The 19,834-nt window shown below is 44.5% G+C and overlaps 1 protein-coding gene across 2 annotated transcripts in view; it reads right to left on the bottom strand.

Annotated features, from left to right (window-relative positions):
* Positions 1–19,834, bottom strand: part of GALNT10 (polypeptide N-acetylgalactosaminyltransferase 10) — a 75,615-nt gene continuing 55,781 nt past the window's right edge. The window contains exons 5-12 of one of the 2 annotated variants that reach the window (XM_039701535.1): positions 17,806–17,991; positions 16,078–16,261; positions 15,066–15,183; positions 6,615–6,722; positions 4,628–4,849; positions 3,245–3,361; positions 1,387–1,536; positions 1–684 (exon numbers count right to left, since the gene is read on the bottom strand). In XM_039701535.1, coding sequence (XP_039557469.1) covers positions 517–684; positions 1,387–1,536; positions 3,245–3,361; positions 4,628–4,849; positions 6,615–6,722; positions 15,066–15,183; positions 16,078–16,261; positions 17,806–17,991 — 1,253 coding nt within the window. In that variant the 3' untranslated portion in view covers positions 1–516. The other variant, XM_039701536.1, reaches the window with a different exon arrangement.

The raw sequence follows: 19,834 nt of genomic DNA, 5'->3' as shown, positions 1-19,834 counted from the left end.
AAAAAAATACACATTTCATTTTACAATAATGGGCTTTTTTTTTTTTTTGATTGGAGACTTAAATCTTGTCTTCAATATTTTACTTATATGGGGTTTGGAAGATAAAGCACCTATGTGGGAATGCTTCAGTGGGTGGTATAGCAGCTACAAAAAGTCCTGCAGGGTCTTGGATAAGAAAATCATTTAACACCAGACCCCAGTGGGAAATACAACAAAACAAAAAAGGTGAAAAATAAAAAGCGTCATTTGAAACACATTCAGACTCCTCTAAAAACAGAGTTTCTGTTCAGTCTCAGCACAGAAGTGGCTCTGGCAAAGCCTTTAAAATTCCACCATCCCCAGAAGAGAAGGATGCAGCATCTTCACAATAAAGACTGGCCTGCTAGTTAACCTTCTCCTGAGATTCTCCCTTTTACCTTCATTAAGTGTTTAAAAAAAAGTATTAAAAATTTTTTTTGTAATCCTCCCCAGTAAAAACTATAATTGTAAAATATATATATTTTTTCTCTCAGTCTTTTAAAGATCAAGGTTTCTGTTAAATTTTTCCAAGATGGTTGAGTTTGTGTGTTCAAATATCCACTGCTGTGTTGGAGATGAAGGATTGCAGCTATTCATAAAGATCTTTCGATCACTCTCACTGCAGTCCATACAGCTGCTGCTGACTGGGTGGTAGAGGGTCTTGTCCTGGAGGAGAGAAATTTCATGTGAGGTTGCTTAAGTGAAGAAGGAAAGTTGTTTTAAAATCAACAGAAAGAAGTCTTAAAGACCAGTCATGTCACTTGGGTGTATCTGAAGTTGTTCCACACTTAAGTGGTTGACAAGTGTCTGGGTTCATCCCACCCCTTCCAACAGAATGCAGCCCAATCCCTCACCTGCACTGGGACCCTCTGAAGCTTCCCAGGGGCTCTGGCTGGAATCCTGCTGCATCCCTCTCGGGCACCATGCCACCACATTGCAAGGACTAGGACAGGGCACTTAGACAACAATTTACTTACCTGTGGCCTACAGCAGCATTGCTTAGCAGGAGGATGAATAAATCCTCATCTCCTCTTGGCAGGACATTGCAGTGCTCAGAACAAATCAACTCTCAGAACACCTCTTTGCAAACACCAGGGCATTGCACCACCTCATTGTCAGCTGTGGGGACACTGCACTGAGAGTGTCCTCTGCTCAGGAGCCCTGGGGTCCTCACCTTTCTAACCAGTGAAACAGGGGAGTCACCTCTTTTTAATCAATGGCACAATGACAACAGGTTGTCTGCAGATTCTCTCATTACAGCTACACGAAGAGAAGGAATAAAACATTGTGGTGACATTTTGAGGAAACGTAAGCGCCTCAGGCAGTTTGACACCTTAGATGGGAATACGCCCACACACACAGACTCACTTTTCGGTATCTCCAGAGCTGGTTCCCCTTCATTCCATGGCAGTCATAGAGGGTCACAGGGCTGCTGTGGGAAATGGCATCAAAACAAAACTTCTTGGTGTGCTGAGGATCCCCTGGACGGATGTCCTCTCTCCAGCTGAAGGTGAATACCTGTCAGGACAAACAGGAGCCTCACAATGGCTGGTACTGGGTGTGATACTGTCACTGGCACAATGCTGTTCCCTGTGCCCACAGGATGGCTTCAAGGGAAGGACAGTATCTTCTAGAGGAAAAACTCCTCCTGCCTCTGGGGACAGGGACTGCTGACCAGGGGACTCTGTACCAGCCATCACATAGAATGTGAAACGAGATTGTGCTGCTGCAGCCAGCCATGCTGGTCAGCCTGGGTACTAGAGCAGTCCTGGATGTCTCTGCAATGCAGACATACATCAAGGATTAAGTGAGCAGCTGACCAATTACAGCCCTTCCCAGCCAGCAAAAAAGGCAGAGAGCTCCAGCAGCTCGGAGTTAACGCTGGCAGTGAACACCAGAGTCTGCACAGGCAGCCTGCAGTCACCTTGAGAAACTGTCCCACACTCCTGGGACAAGAGAGCAGGAGCCACAGCTTCCCACCCCACCCACAGGAGTGCAGGAAGGGCAAACACTTGGGCATTGCTTCCTGATGCTCCCTTCTACTGACCCTGCAATGAACTCTCAGCACTCAGGTGAAATGAGGGAGGGAGAGAGTTTTAACTCCAGTTACTGAGCACCACCTATGCCTGGCAATGCAGTGCCCTGATGGAAGGGCAGCACTAGCCCATGTGCTTCTGCAGGGCTGCCAGCCAGCACGCCTCCCTTCCAGTCCCTATGGAAAAAGCTGTTCTGGAGGTTCCTTTGGAGTCAGCTGGAGGAATAGTTCTCCTCAGAGATCTCCCATGGGGACTCAGAAAGGCAAGTAATGATCAGGGTGCTGCTATTTGAAGCAGTGTGGCCAAAAACTTTTGCACAAAGAAACTATTTTGTTCTTAGCTGTCTTTTAAATCCCTCTTGAGACAGAAATTACCACAATCATTTAGGCTCAACGCTACTCAGAAGTTCAAGCCGCATTCTCTTCCTAAACATAAGCCAAAACTAATTTTCAAGATCCTCCTGACACAACAGAGGCTTAGTTTTGGACTGTGCCTGAGTAAATTGGTTTTGTTTCTATTTTTCACGCATCAAATTGATATGCAACAACCCTCTGTCTCCTACTACTGAAGCCATTCCCTGAAGAGTTATGCATGGCTCTGTAATAAAGGCATTGTTTTCTTGATTCTTTCTCAGCTCAGCTGCTACAGTTTAGACAAACTAATATTTTCCTCCCTTCTGTTACAATAAAGCTGTCGTTTCTGGCACCTCATATGTTGAGAGGGTGAATCTATAACCTGGCTGGCTTCATCTCTCCAGCAATGGTTGGGTGTTTATAATGCATTTGCCTCCTGTCAGGAGGATGATAGTGAACAGTTATTGAATGCTCCTGCAGGTTCATTAATATGCATGATGCTCCTCTATCACTTCTTTCAGCACAACCTTTGAAGTTAATATTCACTTTGTTACATATTACAGCTGCCTTGTTACTGGTTTATTGTTTTGGCATACTGTTTTCTTGTCATTTCTTTTGTTCACTCTGAGAACGTCAAAGCAGAGGTAAAAGGCTCAGCACAGTCTGCCAGGCTCCAGATCCCCCTGTGCCACAAGCACAAACCACATCCTATCCCAAAGTACAATCAGCATGTGAGCCTTGGGGTGCACCTGACAGCTCTGAATGGCTTCCTTCAGCACTGTCCTTGGAACCTCTCCCTGCCCACATTCAGGGGCTGATGATTTATCAGGTTGTTACCTGCACGTTGTTCCATGCTGCCTCTCCTCTGTCCTTCACACAGTTTTCCAGCCTCAGTGGGGATCCCAGGGCTCCATGCTTGGTGTCCACACACAGTCCAGTTCCCACATTGCGTATCTGAAATAGTGAATAAATCACTGAGTCTCCTACTCCTACCAGGAAAGAAAGCTCAAATAGTCTCAAATTGCAGCAGTATTTGTATGAAGATAGTTTTTAAGATTCCTCTCTTAACTGTGAGTCTGAGCTGGCCAGTAACAGCTGGAAGCAAGCACAGAAGCCAGTTGTACCCCAGCACACAGCAAAACCTAGCAGTGACAGGGTTGCAGAGCCCACTGTGGGCTGGGTTGTCTGGTGGTGCCATTTTCCACAGGTCTGTACCTTGTACCTCCTCCCTTAAGTCTGTGCCAGTGTGAATATGCTATAGCAAAAGTACAATGAATGTTGCTCTTCTGGATTCTTAAGTACTTTATATTTGTGAGTTACTCTTATGCTATAGTAAATTCCACATTAATATTTTGTTGAATTATTTAACTTAAGCCATAGATTAAGCGTTGTTAAGTTTAAGTGCTGTTAAACCATTAGGCTTAAACTGTTGGTTGAGTTCAGAGCTAAGTTTAGTAAGGGGGTCCACTCTGAACCTTGTGACTCCAAGGGAGGATCTCCCTTATCCTTTTTTATCCTTACACTTTTCCATCCCCAGTCTTCACACAGGTAATTTTTGGTTTATTTCAATTTTAGATTAATTTATTTTAGACTTCAGTTTGCTTCTTTGTGTGCTTTAACCCTCTAGAAAGTAGTAGAGTGAACCTTACCAACAGATTTTGTCATGCTTTCACTTTTATATTACACCTGCTTTTGCCAACATCTTTGCCAGTGATTCTCTGAGCGACCCAAAACACTCAGCCACGAGAGTTGTGTGTAACAATTCACAGCCTCACTCCTGGGGTGATTCTACTCCCAGAACACAGATGACTTTCAAAAATACAATTGGTTTTCCTGCCTTTCACATGAGAAGGCTAAGGACAAGTGTAGCTCAACACAGTTGTGAAGCCCTTTGGAAATACAAGATTTCACTATTGCTCAGCTGCTGCCTCTCCCTAATCCTCCCTCTGGCATATTCTGCTTTCTCCTAAATACAAACATGCAGAACAAGCCAAGGCTCTATTCTCGTTGGAGCTGTGCACTAACAGAAGCAGCTGCCTGCCCAACTGCCTGCTTTGATCAGGCCAGTGCAATGGTAGAAGAGTTTTGGGTTCTGAAACATCAAGCAGATCTTTAAACACTCGCTCGCACCTTACTCACAGCAACCGAGGCACACGGGCAGCCTTAAAAAACCAAACTGCAGCCTGACTGCCCACTGCAGATGTCAGAGCACAAACTTGCCTCTCCCCAGGCAGCTGCTGGAGGCTCCACTGGTGGGTAGAACTTGGGCAAGTCCCAGGCGACCTCGTTCATGAACCACTTGAAGCTTTTGCAGTTGAGGTTGTTGCGAAGCTCCTTCTGAGCGGCGACGTCGCCCGCCGAGAGGTGCCGGTACTCGGGTCTGCGCTGGTAAATGTACTCTGCATATTCATCCATCCACACCTCAGCCACCCTCTTCAGGTTCTGTGGGGGAGAGCGAGAGGGGAAACCACCTGAGAGTGCTGCACAAGCCACCATTAGCATTCAGAGCAGCTCGCATGTTTTTGCTCAGAAAGGATTTTCATTCACATCCACTCTTTCTCTCCAGCTTCAGGACAAAGATTATTTTTATTACTCTGTAGTTCCAAGGGACTTTTAGAAAGATATTTTCAGTTGAGGTCAAAACAGAATCCTGGCACTTGGCCATTATATCTAGTTCCTTGTGGCTAAGAAAAACAACATTAATCAAAAGGGTTTTTTTTCCCATTTTTTCTGTAAGGAAACTAGTCAGAGCATGATGCTGGTAAATACCACAGGACATTCAAAGGTCTCTGACAAAAAGCTGCTTTCTTAAATCCTTCTTATTGCATCTTTTATATCCATCTAGGAATGGGATTTGAAGTACTCCCTTCTGAAAAGCTCTAGTTCACAATACTCTTTCTTAGCACTATTTTTCCATTTTCTTGGGTAAAACTCTGAGATACCTCAGGAATATGGAGCTTTCAGGTGATGACCCTTCAGAACAGAAGCAAAGGGTTTTACCTTGTGGCAGCAGCACATTTCATGTATTGCTGTAAAGCTTAATCCCCTGTGCACTTCCAAGACAGCAATAACCACCCACTGAAGACAACCTGCTTGTCACAGTGCCCTTGAGAGTGCTGGAGCTTGGGCTGTTCTCTGGCAACATCAGGCACATTCTTGGTGCCCCTTGGTGATGTGCCATGTGCAGTTGTGACTCCCCACCTGAAGCTGCTCAGTCCAGCAGGGATCATTTACTACCAAAAAAGTTAGGAAGCTAAGAGTGAGCAGTGTGCTGATCCTGCCCCAAATGCAACCTGCACACAACAGGAGCAGGTGTTTACCTCAAGGTGTCTGTTAAGATGCCAGGAAACAGCCTTTCCTACCTCTCTGCTGTCTCCTTCCAGTACTGTGGGAGTACACAAGAGCCAAATACTTGAAATCAAAACACTATGAATCAAAAGAAGTACAGCTCCCTCCTGAAGAGATGGCACAGACAGGAGAGTGCTCTGCTGTTCTGACAGGTCATTGCTGGGCTAAGGAATAAATCCAAATCTATAACTGGGTGATGCCATTAAAGCATTTTAACACTGTGCAAGCCTTAAGATTTCAGAACAGCAGGACACCTCTCTGAGGTTTTTAGTTTTGCAGCCTTCCTGCTCCTAGGATGTTTTTCTCCCACCAGAGGGCAATGCAATCCCTCCTCAATTTGAAAATTAGCTAGAGAAACCCAGTGCAGGATAGACGAAAGCTCTTTCTTCTTTGGGCTACACTAGATTAAGAAATAAGATGGCAGGGAACATTCCACTGTGGAAAATTACAGCTTGCCCATTCAGTGGTCTGTGATGCTTGAAGTTGAGAGGTCTTTCAATCACCAAATCTAATCACCACGCTGAAGCCTGCTGCTCTTAGAGAGCACAGCTATAAAATGACTGAAGTTATTATACAAATAAAGCCATATCTTGTTTTTATAGCCAGTGCCTGATCACAGAGTCCCTGCCCAGCACCCAGCAGCGGCTGATGTCTGGAGCATGGCAGCTGTTCACATACACATCTGCAGCTCCCTTTATGCACACACCCACCACTGCAAAACTGCTCAGCTTGCACTGCACAAAGTGCAAATTACAGACAAAATCCCCTACATTTACCTCCCATTGCAGGGTGAGAGCAGACAGCAGCACAGCCACGCTGCAGTCAGACTCCTGCTGTGGGCAATGCCACTGCCACTTACTCTTGCCAGGCTGACTCCTGTGGGAACCTTGTATGGAACATATTTCCTGTAGATATGACCAACTCTAGAGCAAGGGATGTCCTCCATGCGACCTCCACACATCCAGACCTGTGGAACAGTGGAGAAACACATTCAGTCTTGGCTTTATGGAGGAAAATGAAAAAGAAAAGTCTTCCAAGTAATAAAAAAACTTAACCCAGATTTTTACATTAAAGTACACTCTTCCCAAATCCCCTCCCCTCCTTGCCTTAGTCCCAAATCCTATAACAACCTGCTTAGAGCCATTCAGCAAGCTTTGATTTAGCAAAAGTGCTCTCAAGCCTTCTATACAGAAAAGAACAGGGAAAAAAAATCCAAGCAATAAGAAAACAGCACACACCTCGCTATAAACTGATATATGTTATTACAGCAATAGTAACCACAACAGTTAAACTGGGCTGCCATAAAAAAACCTGGGTGTAGGTTGTGTAACAAGGCTGTAAAAGGGAGGCCATCTCCCTAGTACAGGTGGTCATGTGTTATGCAAAAGGCTCCAGGGAATTCATGAGCCTGTTCAAGTGCCAGAAATCAGAAGAAACTGCTGCTTTTTCCTGTGGTTATCACTGCTCTTTTATGGTTTCATTGCTGACATTCATTCATTGCTTTTGCAGCCTTACAATTAAGTGGAAATCTCTGCCTGGTGAACACATAAATAGCTTTAAAAAAGCCCTCAGGAAGTCACTAGAACTCACTGCTAAGTTGGAGATGACTACCTTGATGCTTGGCTAATGTCTAGAGTGAGCCCAAAACCTTCCTTCCCCATCTGGGAAGATTTCACTTTGTGCCAGCACTCTACACCAACTTTCTTTATAGCATGGACATAGTAATTTTGTCCAAGTGAAAAAAAAGGAGGTGTTTTCTAAACCAGCCAATCTACCTCATTAGGTTTAAGAAATATTTCTGTATTTCTCAGAAATATCCAATCAATACTTAAAGAAAAAGTACCCTCTAGAATGCCTAGCTTTAAAAAAGCCCTCAGGAAGTCACTAGAACTCACTGCTAAGTTGGAGATGACTACCTTGATGCTTGGCTAATGTCTAGAGTGAGCCCAAAACCTTCCTTCCCCATCTGGGAAGATTTCACTTTGTGCCAGCACTCTACACCAACTTTCTTTTATTCTTTATAGCATGGACATAGTAATTTTGTCCAAGTGAAAAAAAAGGAGGTGTTTTCTAAACCAGCCAATCTACCTCATTAGGTTTAAGAAATATTTCTGTATTTCTCAGAAATATCCAATCAATACTTAAAGTACCCTCTAGAATGCAAAAGAAATGACTTTCTGAATTCCTGAAGTGAGGCACTGCCTTTGCCTTTCTGTTTGTCCCCAGATCCCATGGGAGAGCCCCAAAGGCCGTGGATTTTGGGCAGGCTGGTGCAGTGCTCTTGGTTTCCTTGCTCACTGGGGCTAATTTGAGCCACCACAGTTCACTGTACAATGAGCTTAGTCAACAGCTTCACACAGAGCAGGCAATTCCATTAATATTCTACAGCGACAATATTAAATACTTAGCTCGGAAGAGAAATATTTGGCCAAGGCTGCTGCATAATTATTAGCTCTGACACTGAAGTCCTCTGGAGTTTCAGCTCTGTCTGCTGGCCCTAATAATTACAGTCATTTGCTGACTGCTTATAACCTAATGGAGGTTGGTTGCTCTCAGTTAGAGAAATATTTTTCACGGGCAACTTCTAAAGTTCAAGGTACTTAATTACATGTCGTTACGGTGAGAGAGACAAGAAGAAAGTTGACAAACACTCCTACAAAATTTCATTCCTTTTGTCCCTGCTGTGTCCTGAGAGGCTGATGCAGAAGAGATGAAAAAGAAACTAGCACTCAGCTTCTGTGAAGTTTCTTATGGAATTAGAAATGCTTTTTATTCTGCAGTGACTGTGCTTTTGGCTGCAAAGGGCCAGAGCATGATTTCACTGCTGGGAAATTAACAGACTGAGAAAACAAGAATTTGGACATGGTTTGTGTTTCTAGGACAGAAATGGTTTGTGCAAGGCTGTAAGAGCTGCAACAGACCTGGGAACCGTAAAACCTCCAGGAGCAGCAGCAGAAGCCCAGAGCTCAGTTGCACAGACACACACACTCCTCAGCACCCTGCAATGCACCCTGCAGCAAGAAGCCTGAGGGGTCACAGCAGCTGCATTTGGGTGTAACACAAGCCTGCCTGCAAACACCAGACTGCTCTCTTTGCTGCCTGCCCACAGGATGCCTCACCTGCCCTGTCGCTAAGGAAAGGCTTTCAGCCAGGCCACCACGAATCCATTTCTCTGGAACATGATGTCCCTGTGTAAGCTGAGCAGCAGAGCCCTGCATGGTACGGCTGGAGAGGAGAGAGCTGTCCTTGTGCTGCACAGCTGGAGAGGCAGCAGGAGTGGGAAGCTGGACAGAACTGATGGGCCAGGAGCTCCAAGCTGGTACAAGACTCCAGGCATAAATGACAACATCACATGAACACATGCAATGTGATCAGAAAAGCTACTTAACCGAGTTGCTTAAAATATCCCCTTTTCTTACTCATGCTTTCAAATATTGCAAACAACGCTGCAATGGAGGCAATGGAAGGCTTCCTAATCCCTACCAGCACAGCTCAGTGACCCTTTCAAGGTACTTTGCTACCTCTGTGCCTTTTTAACGTCGCCTCACACTGCAAGTGACAGTATGGCACCCGCAGTACAAATCTAATTTTAAAGGCATGCTTTCCATTCATTCGTTGCTGCTTTGATTTATTTTATTAGTGAGCTGCTTTGTGTGGTGACAGAACTCATTACAACCTCCATAAAGACAATTACCAGTCCTTATCTATACAACTGGAAGAAAGGGGAGAGGGAAAGAGCGTGATATGCATTGGTAAAACACAGCTAACAAAAGCATTAGAAAGCCAGAGCTAAAGGTCAGAGAATCGCATCCAGGGGTCTGTCAAAGAGTAAATGCAAGAGAAGCAAACCCAAAATAGCTGTGTGCTAGCTGAGGGAATGCTTCTGCTCAGCTACTGATATTTGGTTGTTTTTAAACAAGAGTATAGTTCCCAGGCACGACACACCAGAATGTACACTGCTAAAAATACTGTGCTGTCAGACAGCTGAAATGGTGCTGGGCTGTGGGGCAGCACCTCATGCCACCCCCACAACACTGACTGCCACTTCCTGCCTTCTCTAGACCTGTTTTCTAGGTGTTTTACACATCCTGCCTCACTCCTCAGCTGACATGACAGAAAACGTCAGAGCCTGACCTTGCACCTGATTTCAAACAGCCATTTATGCCGTAAGAACAAGAATTAAAGCCGGTCAGGCAGACAGTGCTTCTTACAATAATCTAATCAGATCTCATCAAGAGAGAACAGGAAATTTCTCTTCCTCCTCAGGCACAATTTTGCCAATCTTCATTTTGGGCTTGGAATCCAGCAGCTGACAGATCTGCTAGAATTAAGAGAAAACCTGGCTACAGTGAGGTCAACGGGCACACTGAGCAGATTTAGCTAAGGCCACAATCTCACCCTAATAATAAAAACTACACAAGGGAAATAAACTAGCACTGGTGATATTGCTTCCATCTTCCCAGCAGCCTGGAGAGCTGTAACTCCATATTCATAAAGCGACTCCAGAGCCTTTGATTCAGTCAGTATGCTGTGAAAGCAGCAGATAATATGCCACCTATTCTCTACATGGGAATGTTATGCTGATCCAATTCCCTTTCTGCAATTTCAGAAAACAATGTCAGGTAAGACAGCTGAACCTCTCCTCTCAAACACACAATACAATGCTGCAGTTGGTGTGTGAACACAAATTATCTGGGTATACAAGGTTTATGGTTTCCAAAGACTGCACCATGATGTGCCAATGCTTCCCAAGAGGGAAAAAACACAAAGGATAGTTAAGCCTTGAAAATAAAGCTGCTTCTGCAAGAGACAACAGAAATGAAGACCATGGGATGGACCAACAGAGAGCAGCTGGCTGGTTGTGTGAGCACACACTGAAAGGTGGGAAGAAAAGGGCACAGAGGATAAGTCAAGGGGGGTCTCTTTGTAACAGAGTAGGTGAGAGGATGAAAGTAAGGGCAGTAACTCAGGAAAATTGTAATCCTCTATACTGGAAGCATCAGCTGCTCCTGCTGCTGGGACTTGGTGCTCTCTGAGAGATTAAGGCAGCCTGTGAGGCACTGGGATCTGTGTGTTTACACAGCACCTTCTCACACACCACACACCAGTAGAGCCCATCCTCACCATCTGCAGCATTTCAGAGTAATGACAGCACTTTCTAATGATCACATCTCTGGGAGTGGAGGGGAGCTCGTCCCTGCTGCTGCTTGGTGGGAGGCTGCTCAGGAACCTGAACCAAGAAAAGGCTGCACAGAGGTAAAAAATTCAAGGCAATGGTCTGAAACTGAACTGTGCATCACCAGATAGGAAGGGAGAAAGAAGCCACCCTGTACTGCAGCTGAGGGCCTTAGAATTAAGCAGCATGTGCTGGCTAAAAAAATAAAAACCACAAAAAAAGCAGCAGAATGCCCGGCCTGTTCCAGTGTGGGCAAACGTGAGCTGCTGGAAAGTGGAGTGAGGATGTGCCTGGAATAAGCAGTGCAGGCTCACAATCAGCACTAACTTCAGCAACACAAGAAGAAATGCTGTCAGAAGGGATCCCTTGGCAGCTGCACCCAAACTACACACCTGCCAGAGCCCAGTGGCAAAATGGGAATCAGAAACGTGCTGCTGGCATGGGGCACAGGAGAGGCAGGCATGAGACATGTGAACAGAAGCTGTGCAGCACTGGGATTTGTTGGAAAACATGTAACATGTTTTATCCTGTGGAAATCAGAAGCAATCCACGTTGATGGTTTGGGAAAAGAATCTGAAAAAATGCAATGATCTACAATGACCAGAATAAGTGCAATGGCTCTTTTCCTATTGCTGAAGCAAGAATTGAAGACCACAAGTACTAACCAGCTCTTTTGTCTCCCTTTTAATTGTTCTTTTCAGGGAAACTGTCAATTTGGCTTGTTTGCACCAAGCCCTTTGCATTTTATGAAGGCTTTACAATCTCCAAATTGCAAGGCAAACATTTCTAAAACTGAAATGATTTATCATCTAGAGAGGGACATTCCGGATTCCCCTTTGCTCTTCAAGTACAGTGTGCAATTAAAGGACTTAGAACCACACCACTCAGGTCTGAGAAACAAAGTACATTTATATTTATGCCTACACAAGTCAGACATATCCCTTTTTACTCTTCTGTTTCCCCATAACCAAAAAAATCAGAGACTATGTATTTATGGAAGAGAGGCGTGAAGCAGTTTAGTGAAGATTTATGTAAGCCAAACAGAATAGAAGCCACAAAAACACTGGAAAAGAGGCAACACCATCTCAAATAAAACTGAGCGTAGCTAAGTGCTGTACAATGTAGCACTTGCAGAAGGGAACAGTTTAAATGCTTCACACATACTGCTCCAAATTAAATGCACTTATGTAAAAAAAAAAACAACAAAACGCTTACGTAGGCAGCTGCTAAATTGTGTTTAGAAGAGGAAGGGTCCATTATAACTTTGGGTAAAGAATTGAGTTTTGTTTCCTCAATCAGGAAGATAAAAAAAGACCAAGAAAAACTGCAAGAGAGGAGAGGTGAGGAAGCGGCTCCAAAAAAGCAAAGAACCCCACCTGAATGAAGCGTGCTGAACAGAGGAACCAGGAGGCAGCAGAAAGGAAAGGTGACAAACACCCCACAGAGACAGCTGTGAATGCTTGTTCACCCTTTCTCCAAAACACAGGAACGCACTTCAAGGTCAGCACCTGGGAATTCACCTGTAACTACCAGTGGAGACTGTGATCTGCCTGCTGTGTTTGGGGTGACCTGGCCAGGAACACCGGGACCTGCAGCAGTGCTGCCTCACTGAGCTGCTCGGGATGCAAGAGAAGGAAGCAGTGCCTGTTTGTGCTTGAATGTGGAATGGATAGATCAACTCCTTCCTTTCTGAACTAGAAACTTCTGTTTTATGGGATTGCCAAGACCAAGAAAACAACAAACAAGCAGTTAAGGTTAGAAAGTTCACCTCAATTTTTTGTCACTCCTACATGCAATGTTTTCTAATGATGTTTGATGCACATGTTTCATACAAAGTGCAAGGCTTCTAGAGTTTGATCTACCCTCTAGCAAAATGTTTTCTGAGGTGTTAAACACTGATGCTTTCTCTGTTGGCTTGCTTGAAAATTTTTGTTTAGAAGGAAGCAGAGCCAGCTGATAACAGAAATATGTACGATTTCCAAAAAGAAAGGCAAGAGACTCCTAAATAAACTTGTTTATTTCCACTCTCTTGGCAACAGAGCCCTGTATTTTAAAATAAAGGCAAAACCAGCAAAGCACAGTCCATGAATGGCCAAAAAAAGAATATGCTTAAGGGAAAAAAAAATCCAAAACACAAAAAACCTCCCCCAGAGGTCTTGTACTCCTGGTGAGGCTCAAGAAGGCCAAATCCAATGCAATGGATGAGCAGTTCAGAAGAGTACCTGCACCCACAACACCCAGGGACAGGAACAGATTCTTTGTTAAAGCTGGGCTGTAAATCTGGCATGCTTAGAATCTGAATTCCCATGAGATAATAAATAATGTGAAAGCGGGTACCCCATGCCTAAAGCCAGAGCTTTAAATTGTTTGACAGTGCACCTTTAACTACAAAATCTCAGTCTGCTTCTAAAGGTAAAGATGTAGCTCTAAGCTCACCAGGAAATGTCATAGCTTCATAAATTCTATGAACAAACCTTCTATTCCTGCAATTGCAGCAAAATTATTAAATCTATCAGCCACAGATGAATGTATCAATTTATCTTAATTTCTGAAAATACACTGAGCCTCTTTCAGTGAAAACTTCATTTTTCTGCCGCACAATGAAAGAAGAAAGGGGGTCTTTGCAGAGATTAATTAAAGCAAATGTATCCCTCCATAAATTACCATCTCTGGACTGAAATAAAACACAGCATGTTTCAGAGGGGATAAGCAAACAGATGAATGAAGCAGTCTTATTTCCTGCAGATCAAGCAGTGTGACTGTCTGCTGTGGCACTGGAGACAAAGGGCTTGCCCAGCCACTGTCATCACTCTTGGAAACCAGCATTTTGAGAGAGGAAGAGCCTGAATGCTGCCCTCCTGCAGAGAATGAGTGCCTTACACAATTTCATTACACGCAACACAAAGGTGAAATGGCTCTAACCACACTGACACCCCCAGAGAGGGTGCCCTAAGCCCTCCCTTCCTGCCACTGTCACAGAGGACAAGGGACATCCAAGGTGACCTGGGTTCTGGTGAGGAAATGATGGAAGAAAAGGCTGTCTCAAAATCAGGGTCTTTTCTCCCACTGTGTTCTGCCCAGTAGCACATGAGGTGTGTGTATGCAGTGTGGCTTGCTGAGGATTGATATGCTCTGAACTGCACAGAGGCATGGAGATTCTGGAATCTGTTTTGTAAGACACCAGCCAGGACTTGTCAGGCAAGACAGGCAGAATTTTAGCTGCTGAAGCCAAACTGTGCAGTACATCCCTGCTATGCCCTAGCCTCGTGCTAAGGTCAGCTAGTTTAGATCAGTGGCATGCAGACACCTGTAAAATCAAATATTCTACCTCTGAAAGAAACATCAAACAGAGTTTAATGTAGACATCTTTACTCAGTTTGGTCCAGGCTATGGACTGGGCACCTGCCTTCAGGGGTTTGGGACATCCTGGTTGGTTTCCCAAACTGGATTTCAGAGTGCCATATTCCAACCTAGCAGTGGTACCAGCAGTCTTGGTGGGTTACAGTGACTTGTTACTCTTTGTATGCATTTTTCATCAGCTGGCTAACTCTTAAAGCCCTCCACTGACCAGCTCAGTCAATCAGTTAGTGGCACAGCTGTCCCCAGGCCAGGCAGATAATGACCCAAAGTCATTGCCATAATGACTCCAGTTGTTGAAGATTTCTTCCCGGGTAAGTAACAGCTTGAGCTCCTCACAGCCAGGGGTCAGCTGGACTGACTACAGACAAAGCTGTTCTCTCTGAGAACTCAAGCTGAGCACTGAGGTCCTCCTGGAACTGGAATCCTCCTTCCCTTGAGGAGAAGAGTATTTCACCATCTTGCCAGGGTGAGCACTAAGCAGCCCCAGAGGCAGAGAGCTCCACACCAGCTGACTTACCCTCGCTGGGAAGAGTGCATGCATCAGAGCTGTGAGCCCAGAACAGGGACACCCCAGCTAATCCTGCTCCAAAACTCACCCTCACAAGTCACTGCTCACATCAGTGCTGATTCTTCTGTGCACTATCTTACTACTCCCAGCTCTTTCACCTTTAGTCACAAGCAAAAGTAAGGATAAGACAGATCATTCACATTCTGTGCCTCAGAACAAATTCTTACTTTTCAAAATAAAAGTAATTTCCAGAGAACGTGGCTCACCTTAAAGGATATTTCATACTGCTCTCCTCCCCATATCTCCAGACCTGCATCATACCCTCCCAGCTCCCAGAACCACTTTCTATCGACTGCAAACAGTCCTCCAGCCATTACAGGAGACCTTAAGGAAAAACCAGACTCCATATTACAAACACATTACAAAGACACAGATCTCTAGCTAAACATTTAAAAAACAAAGCAAGATTTGAAAAATATTCTTTTCACTACCCAGTGTTTCCAGTGCCTTTACAGCCCTGTCAGTGCATCAAACAGTTGTTTTGGGGTTATCTACTGATTTCCCACTTGCAAACAAGGAGGACCAGACCAGGCTCCCTTCAGAACCTGCCAATGCCTCTCCTCCAAGCAGGCAGGGAGGTGACCTTAAGTGACAGGACACCACCTCAGCCCAAGGGACCTGTATGCTCCACACATGGTGCTCTGCTTCTGTTGTAGGATTGAGTCTTTGAGTTTGACCTCAAAAAGTGTTTTGTTGGTTTGGTTTTTTTTTTAAACACTGCAGAGTATAAAGGACAGCAGAACTGTCTCAATGTTGGCAAGCACAGCAACAGCAGAGCACAACTTGATCACAGATTTGCTTCTGCAGTGCACTGTAATAATCAAAATTGCTGTAATTATTCTGCTAAGTTTTCTTCTTCCCCCACCTGGGAATGACACATAACCCACCATTGATTTGTTGTTTTTGGCAGAGCATTAGGGATACTAAGTTATGTTTGAAAGATCTCAGTAATAAATGACCGCATTAATTGTTACACATTAGAGTTTTTCAATGAAATGTTAACTTCTGCAGGAATTAAAGTGGCAAAAAACAGCAATGAAAAGGAAAGTGTTCACAGCTACTACACAATGCATTTCTTTTAAACCAGCAAAGCAAACAGCTGCCAAAAAAGCAAGTAGCTTAACACCAGCTTCTGGCTTTTGCTGTGCTGAGGTGTAAACCAACCCTGCAGCAGGGTGTTATTTCATTAGCTGGCTCTTAGCAGTTTCAGTAACTTACTCAAAGGGATCACTGGGATCAGGTTTCTGTAGCTCAGGAGGAATAGGGATTCTCTTGTAGTACATCTCCCAGTCAAATGCCCCTCGCATTGCGTCTCCAGCCTGGGTCTCATATCCAAAGTGGTCGTGATCAATAACATCAATCATTGGACAAACGATAGTCTTGCGGTTTCGGGCAATGCGATCTGAAGGTTGGAGAAACACGTTAGAAAACCTGCACCAGCTTTCACCATGAAATTACAAAATTACAAAAAAAAGAGCATCAAAATATGAAGCTGTCCAAGAATGACACATCTTTCTTCCTGTTCCTTCTCTCGTGAGCAGATGCTCCAATTTATATCAATTTACCTGCTACTTCTGCAATCACTGAGAGAAAAACACCAGGCACCCATCACCCAGAAGCAGAGTGGGAAGACACAGCCACACTACCACAGAGAACTGACTGCCAGGCTCAAACCAGACTTCTTGTACTCGGTGAGCAATCCTCATTTCCACAAGTGACCAGGATGTGAACTGAACCCCTTCTGTGCAGATCCAGATCCAGGGAATAACCCACTGCACCACCCAGCCCTAATTGCCAGGCCAGAACCTGGCAGGAAGCATTTCAGACTAATGGCATAAATACTCTCAGCAGAAATGCAAGTGTTACCTCCTCCCCTCCAACCTTTTCTTCCAATCAAATAATGCAACATAGGATAAATTCCTGCACAAACATCTGGAAGTTCTTAAACACTTTGTTACTGAGAGGGTCTCTTGTTGGAAGTTAGCTCTTAGAGCAGAGGTGATAAAATGATGTTTCAGCTTCCAAAACACATCTCACAGAAATCCTTCCTGTGCTTTACAAATCAAAGCATCCTCTTCATGTTCTCATTTAAACAGCATTGGAGCTAATTCTGTCCTCCCTCCCTGGGGTTCATAAAGCTGCAAATGTTTCAAACTATTGCCAAATATAAACTGTAGTGAAAGCAACAGCACAACCATCCATCAATCCTGCAGGAAAATCCAACTCTCTCTTAAACATCTGCTTGACTATTGTTGCCACAGCCTATTTGAGAAAGTCACACCTCAGAGAGCTCTGACAGGTCACGGGCAGCAGGGCTGGGAAGGAGTTTGGTACTGGCTGGAGGCAGGCAGGTACCAGAAACAGACACTGTCCCTTCAATTAGTCATCCCTGAAAGGAACTGACACCTCCTCAAAGATGGAGAGCTGCCTTGGAAAGGGGTGCCCATGTTCTACAAATACACACCAGCAGCTCTCATTCACAAGAAGGATTTTTCACAGCCTTGCAGACTATGAAGTTAAATATAGATATATAGGCGATAAAAACCTTAAAACTACTCAAAAATTGTATGTAAAGATCTTTTCTGTATCATAAAGCCATTCCTTCTGCAAGCTATTGAATGACCATGTGATAGTTTATTCTTGCTCTAATTAGTTAGTTTAATAGTTTACCCAAGCTGTAAATTATTTCAGCTTTCATTTAATGAGGAAACAGAAGAATATGATTTCTGCTCTTTAATTAACAAAAGCATATGACAAGGTCACTGCGCAGTGCAGAACTCCAGAACACAAAAAACCCCTCATACTAAACACAACAAATTGCCAACCATTCACTTGAGTCTTGTGGTTGGTTTGCTCTCTCTTTTACGATATTCCACCTCATTTTTACCCACTTCCAGCACGGGGGGAAAGCAGCAGGTGGGAATAACTTCAGCACGCCCCACTCACCTAGCAGAGGTGGCAGCCAGTTGACGTTGGCCTCGCAGTGGGAGTCCAGGAAGGTGATGACGTCCCCGATGGCCACCGAGGCCCCCAGCATGCGGGTCCTGATCAGCCCCTCCCTCCTCTTGGTGCGCAGGATCCGCACGCTCGGGAACTGCGCCATGTAATCCTCCAGGCGTTTCTTCAGGTGCTCTGCGGGGGAAGAGACATTGGGATGCTGGAACAGACAATTTATTGAGAATGCTGCTCTGTCTGTACCAGAGGGAGATGGCTTTGGAAGTGTGGCCTCAATAGGTAACAAATGCAGCAACAGGAAAAAGGAAATAAAAGTTACTTGCTTTTTTAACTGCCTAAGCAAGACTTTTGAAGGTGTTCCAAAACTTTAGAAGCAATTAAACAGAGGAGGGGAAAAAAAAAGGAACAAAAAGTATGGGATGAGAAAGAACGCAGCAGAGGAAAAAGAATAAAGAAACAGCTGGCAGACCATGAGCCAGGATTCTTGGACACGTGGAAAACCACTGTAATTTAGAAAAGACACAGAGGAATTTGTTTTCAGAAGTAAACCACACTCAGGGCATTTAAGTGCTGTGTGGTTTCTTCAAAACACACAACATAACAATGTACTCATGCATAAATAAAAACCAGGAAAAAGCCTAGTCAGACACCTCTCCATGCTGCAAGGCAGGCACAGCCACAGTGTGTATGGGGATGGCTTCCTTAAATGCTTATCAGAGGAGATTTGCATTTAAATATGGAAATATTTACACAACTGAACATGGACTGGAGCCACATCCGAATTAACACAGTGGCAGTCACCATGATTAACAAGAATTCAAACAGGAGAGCTGCAGAGAAAGATCACTGAGTGATCAAAACAATGGACAGCTTGTTCCAAAGTGGAGATAAAAAGTTTGGTCTGCATAATGAGAGAGGGGAACACAGCTGCCTTTACATCAAAGAGTGAAGCAGCAAAGAAAAACCTAAAAATAGGCTGAGCTGATGCTGGCCTCATCACTAATGGGTTGATCTTTCAGGCATCTGAAGTTTTGACAGCAAAGCCCATTCAGAGGGTGCCAGAGATTGTTCATTAATGCCCCACACCACCCACTGCAGTCAGCAACCCATACAGGAAAGAAGCCTCACCAGACAAAACTTCATATCTTACATCTCAGCAAGTAACTCTTAAAATCTCACACAACAAAACTTGACTAGAGGCAATCACTGAAATACAAATAACCCTGTGAGGCTATTTGCCTTCTGTAGGAACACATCCTCTCCACTCTGTACGGCACATCTTCCTCAGCTTCCAAAGGAAGCATGAAAGGCAGGGGCTGGAAAGGCCAACAGCAGGAAAGTGTCCCTGATCAGGGCACCAGGGAGGCTGGGCATTGGAACAGCTCACTGAAAAGAGCAAAGGAGCAAATAAATTTAACCCAGTTATGAGTTCTCCCCCTTGTGCTGAGCTGGCAGCTGTGAGGATGGTCAGGAGCCCTGTGGCTCCTGACACATTCTGTGCCTGCTCTTTGAAGCAGCCATCATGTGCCTTCCTTCAAACATCACCCAAATACACCTCCATGCTTTTGAGGTATTCCCAGCAAGCTCTCTGCCCTGTTCAAAGCTTTGTTTAACATTCCCCAGGATTTTATTTCACTGATTCACTTTAGTGTTTTGCCTGACAAGTGCAATTGTCTCACAATATCTACATAGGTTTCCCTCTCAACAGAGCCCTTAGGACTTCTTGATGTCTAGTGTGCTTTTCCCTCATCCTTTTCAGGTCTCTTCTGAATAGATCCTCTCAAGCAACCAGAAATTTTGTCCACTCAATTACAGATTTTTCAAATAAGGGCCTTCCACAGAGACTAGACATATTATTAGTGCAGCTGCCTTCCTCCTGAGGCAGTGGGCAGACTTAAAACGAGAGGAATTTAAAAAAAAAAGAAAAGAAAAGCTACCACTGTTTAACATCAGAGCTCATCCCTTGCCATTGTTAGTCTGTCACAAAAGATTGTTTCATCACAGAGAACAAACAATCCTC

The sequence above is a fragment of the Passer montanus genome, unplaced genomic scaffold (genome assembly GCF_014805655.1).
Source record: "Passer montanus isolate IOZ18808 unplaced genomic scaffold, ASM1480565v1 scaffold15, whole genome shotgun sequence".
Classification (NCBI taxonomy): Eukaryota; Metazoa; Chordata; class Aves; order Passeriformes; family Passeridae; genus Passer; species Passer montanus.
Note: the sequence above shows the minus strand (reverse complement) of the source record. Positions and strands in the feature narration are given on the sequence as shown.